The sequence below is a fragment of the Adiantum capillus-veneris genome, chromosome 20 (genome assembly GCF_014529385.1).
Source record: "Adiantum capillus-veneris isolate H3 chromosome 20, ASM1452938v2, whole genome shotgun sequence".
In the NCBI taxonomy this organism is placed as follows: Eukaryota; Viridiplantae; Streptophyta; class Polypodiopsida; order Polypodiales; family Pteridaceae; genus Adiantum; species Adiantum capillus-veneris.
Genome location: NC_140950.1, coordinates 151067528 through 151072185, shown reverse-complemented (window position 1 = coordinate 151072185; position 4658 = coordinate 151067528). Strand labels below are relative to the sequence as shown.

General features: G+C 42.8%; 1 protein-coding gene across 1 annotated transcript; it reads left to right on the top strand.

The window, feature by feature from the left end:
• The first annotated feature begins 709 nt into the window (after window positions 1-709).
• On the top strand, window positions 710-4262 carry LOC147433398 (pentatricopeptide repeat-containing protein At4g21300-like). The gene has a single exon (XM_086492977.1). It carries the CDS (start codon window positions 909-911, stop codon window positions 3030-3032), a length of 2124 nt encoding a protein of 707 aa, XP_086349103.1. The 5' UTR covers window positions 710-908; the 3' UTR covers window positions 3033-4262.
• The last annotated feature ends 396 nt before the right edge of the window (window positions 4263-4658 follow it).

Here is a 4658-nt window from a genome sequence, read left to right as displayed (position 1 = left end):
AGGCGAATAGACACCCAGGGAGGGTAACTAAACATAACAGATAAGTACGTCGTTGTAGTGATAAGGAGCACTCCATTTTGCAAAGCTTTAACCAACATCATCGTGTTGGTTACAACAATCGACAAATGAATGTCGAAACAAAAGGGTACATAAAATACCATGAATTCGTTACTCATTACTAAACGACGCAGTGAAACAAATACAGTAAAAATTGCATGTTGCTGTGGGAATGGCACGTTCTCTCGTATTATAAAAATTGGGAAGGACTGTGCAAACTCCCCTATGCAAGGAGACTTGCATGTTTAAACATGCTTTGATGAAAGGTAACAATCTCTCTCTCTCTCTCTCTTCTTCTCTAAGGATGTTTACTCTTGTTGAATCTTCGAATGACACAACCATACTCACACAAATGACAAAATTGCACAAAGTAAAGCGAGATTGAATCAAATAATTAATATAATTTAAAAGTTAAGGACAAATTTAGACGTATCAAAATTGGGACATGAAAATCGTGGCGTTCTAAACAGAGAATCGTGCCAGCTTTTGGTAGTAGGATTTGTGGAAAACAAAGTGCAAGCGCTCACTCTCTCTCTCTCTCTCTCTCTCTCTCTCTCTCTCCAAGATTTTCTCTTCTAGATTCTTGTTTGCAGATAAGTACCCTTAATGTATACTCTTGTTGAATGTTTGACTGACAACAAAATGGTAATACAATTTTGTATGTACTTGTATGTACCCTCTTGACATGGACTTCGTTTTGATTTGGAGTGGATATGCTAACGCTGCTAACTCGCTTGGGTACCAGCAAACAACTAAAGCCTGCACAGAGGCTAGAGCGGAGAGCAGCAGGTACGAGAGCAAGGAGACCATGACACCGCTATGGGCGGATCGACACTATTTGTTGCAGGGTAATGTCTGCGACCATCTCGACGAGAACTGTCTTCCATCCGCAGCATGTCAGCTTCATACTCTTCTCCTTTCGGATTGCGCTCGTTTCAAGATGCGTTGCCGAAGTGAGGGCCTTCAGTTGCAAACCTGTATTTATTCTCTCTGCGCATTACTCTCTTAGCTCTGCAGACTCCATGGTCTCTTGGGACTCTGTAGTGCAGTCGGCCCATGTTGAAACTCTCGTTCTTATCCTCAACCATTGCAGGAAACAGAGAAATCCGCACTTCGCCTTGATAACATATACTTTCGCATGCGAGCAAGCTGCAGAGATGCATCCGTGTCTCGGTAATTACCTCATTCCAATGCTCGCCGATTGTGGGAAGTTGGACGTCGCTCAACAGGTTTTTGACAAACTCATTCAAGTGAATGAGCATTCTTGTCAGGCTCTCATCCTAGGGTATGTCAGCTGTGAAAATTATGATCGTGCCTTTTTCATTCTTGACATAATGAGAGAGAGACAGCTAAACCCCAGCATGTTTGCTCTTCAAGCTCTGGTCAAGGCGGCAGCGAAACAGAGATGCTTGACTCGTGGCCAAAAGCTGCATCTTGATATAGTTCATGTGGGGTGTGAGAAGGTCTCTTTCGTCAGCATCACACTGGTGGACATGTACGCAAAGTGCAATTCGTTGCAAGAAGCACAAGAAGTGTTTGATGAAATGGATGTCCAAGAGGTCGTCCCTTGGAATGCCCTGTTATCCGGATATATCAGCCTTGGACTGTATGAAGCAGCGCTTGATTGTTATTGCAGGATGAAGGTAGACATGGTGGATCCGGATGCCTGCACATTCCTCTGCTGTTTGAAAGCTTGCTGCAATATCAGAGATCTAGAGAGGGGCCAAGAAATACATGCAGAGATTGTACAAGAGGGTCTGGAAGGGGAGTTATACTTGCATAGTGCCCTGGTGGACATCTATGCGAAATGTGGTTCAATGGATGAAGCTCAAGACATTTTTGATGAGGTAACAGAAAGGGATGTCGTGTCCTGGAATGTATTAATAACAGGCTATTCTGAACGTGGGTTAGCTGCGAAAGTGCTAATTTTCTCGGAGCAGATGGAGTTTGATGGGGTCTTGCCTAGTCCTGTCACGTACGTCTGCTGCCTAGCGGCTTGTGGAAACTTGGGTTTCATCAGTCAAGGCCAAGAAATTCACGGCAGAACTGTCAAAGAAGGAGTCGATGTTGAATCACATGTTGGCAGTGCCTTGATAGATATGTACGCAAGGTTTGGCTTACTAAGTGAAGCGAAAGAGGCTTTTCAGAAGCTACGTGCTCGGGATGCGGTATCCTGGACATCATTAATCACGGCTTATGCGGATGCTGGACTTGCTGATGAATCGCTAGACTGCTTGGAGCAGATGATGTCAGAAGGAGTAACCCCAGATTCCATCACTTATTGTTGCTGCTTGAAAGCTTGTGGGAGCTCAGTTTCTGTGGGAAGAGCACAAAGACTCCATAACCTTATTGAGGTAGAGGGGCACGACGAGAATTTGCATGTATGCAGCTCTTTGGTGGATGTGTATGCCAAGTGTGGCCTACTGGAAGAAGCAGCAGATTTGTTTGAAGAGCTACCAATTCAGGATGTCATTTTGTGGAATTCTTTGCTGGCAGGGTATGCTTTTCGAGGAGACAGCAATCAAGTCGTATGCCTAGTAAACAGAATGATTAGTAGAGGCATCATACCAAACGACATTACGTCACTTAATGTTCTTATAGGGTGCAGTCATGCAGGTCTCATAGACGATGGCTTGCAACTCTTTTGTGTCATGAAGGAGGGGTTTCACATTCCAGATACAACGAATCATTACACTGCTATAGTTGATCTCGTAGCACGGGCAGGGCAGCTTGATGAGGCCGTGGCCATTATGGAGAGCATGTACTTGGAACCAGATGCTGCGGGATGGACTGCAATCCTAGCAGCTTGTCAGAATCTAGGCAATGTAGAGCTTGCTAGGCAGGCCTTTGATTTTGCCATGGATATGGATGATACTCAGACAGCGCTGTTTATTTTGATGTCAAAGTGTTACTCGAACATAACTGGCAAGAGAGAAGGAAGCTCATACGAGAATGAGGCATGTAAACAGGTGTGAAGGTATGGCTGGATTTGCTCTTACAGGATGTATTTTTTACTTCTAAGCAACCTTTAGGCTGTTAGCGTTAAGCAGCAGGCCAGAAATCAGACAGGTTTGCTTCTAAAGAAGCAAGGCTCAACAATTGGCTTTCAAGGCAGGCCACCAATGTGCTTTGTCTGCCTCCACACACATTGTATCTAGATTACATCTATGAGATTGCAGGCTTGTACACATCTTATTGAGATTTGCTTCTCGGACAATCATTGTTGGGCTAAGCCCAATAAGTGGTGCCTAGCTGTAAGGCTGCATAAGTGGCTAAATCGGAGGTCCCTAACACTTTAAGGTTTTGGGGTCTAGATGGCTAGACGAGTTTGTAAAGACCTCGTAGTTATTTATGCCAGCAAAGTACTGGGGTGGGTGACCTCCTTGGAAGGTGCTGCCCCCTTGCCATATCAATCAATTACCTGTACACCAAATTTCCTGCCTGTCACTTGTGTAACGCAGCTCCAAATTTTCTGCTGCCCTTCCCTTGTTGGGATGCATGCTCCTTGTATGCACCAAATTTAATGCTGCCCTTCCCTTTTGGGATGTGAGATGGAGATTAGTAGCCGACTTGGATATTACAAGCAGCATGTTAGCTGAGTGGTTTCGGTTGAGGGTGTTGCAGAAAGAGATATGGTTGGAGTTGAGAATTAAGATTGTCTCCAATTCTGCAGCTGCGTATTGTGGTTGCAAGTATGTGGAATCAAAGAGGACTCAACTATGAATCATGGCCAAACAAAAAACCTCGGCAACAAAAGGCAGTGCCAACAAATGTTTGAAGTATGAGAGCTAGCAAATAAAGTTATTAGAGAGAAATCATCTAAGATATCTAAAAGGAAGCAACTATGGCTTTTATGCCCATTTATAGCTGTTTGTGCATTGTTGCTTGACTTTGGACAAGTTGAAGTTCGAAGGCTAAACTTAGAGCCGCATCCAAGGCCTAAAATTGACAGGCATAGTAGAAATTTATTTTGACAGGCAATTTTCCAATCCCCCTTTCATATGCTTTGTGTATTGCGATCAACTTACATAATTTTCCATATATAACGTAAATTTAAGGGTATAAACACGAAAAATGACAGACAAATACGAGATTCTAACATGTCGAGGTTTTTTTGAAGTACCTATTTTGAGAGGCAAAATAGCCCTTGACAGGAAAAACAGGTGTCAATTTTAGGCCCTGGACCCGGATCTCTCTGTGTACATGTGGTATTAGAGTCAGGTCCCGCTTCATATTAGTGATATTTGCATGATTTACTTTATCATTTAAAATAGTGTTCCTCCATTGCATTAAAGGTATTCAAGATTTTAGTGGTATGAGGGATACCACTCATTTAGATATTGTGTCTCACTATTGCTTCAAAAAATAACCCGATTGGTTCCACATTTTTCTCACAAAAGTTTGTTGCTTTTTTGGGATTTTGCTTAATGGGTAGAGAATTTTGATTCGTGCCTTCGATGCTTATACACAAAAGAAAGGCAATAATTGAATTTGTGTGACTTAATTGTAGTAAAATTAACAAAATCTTGTTAATCTCATTAATGTGAAGTGGGACTCAACTCTAAGAGCTTCTCAAAATGTATTTTGTGAATCAACATTCG

Coding starts and splice junctions, on each gene's coding strand:
- LOC147433398 (XM_086492977.1), top strand. CDS start 909: ATGTCTGCGACCATCTCGACGAGAACTGTCTTCCATCCGCAGCATGTC.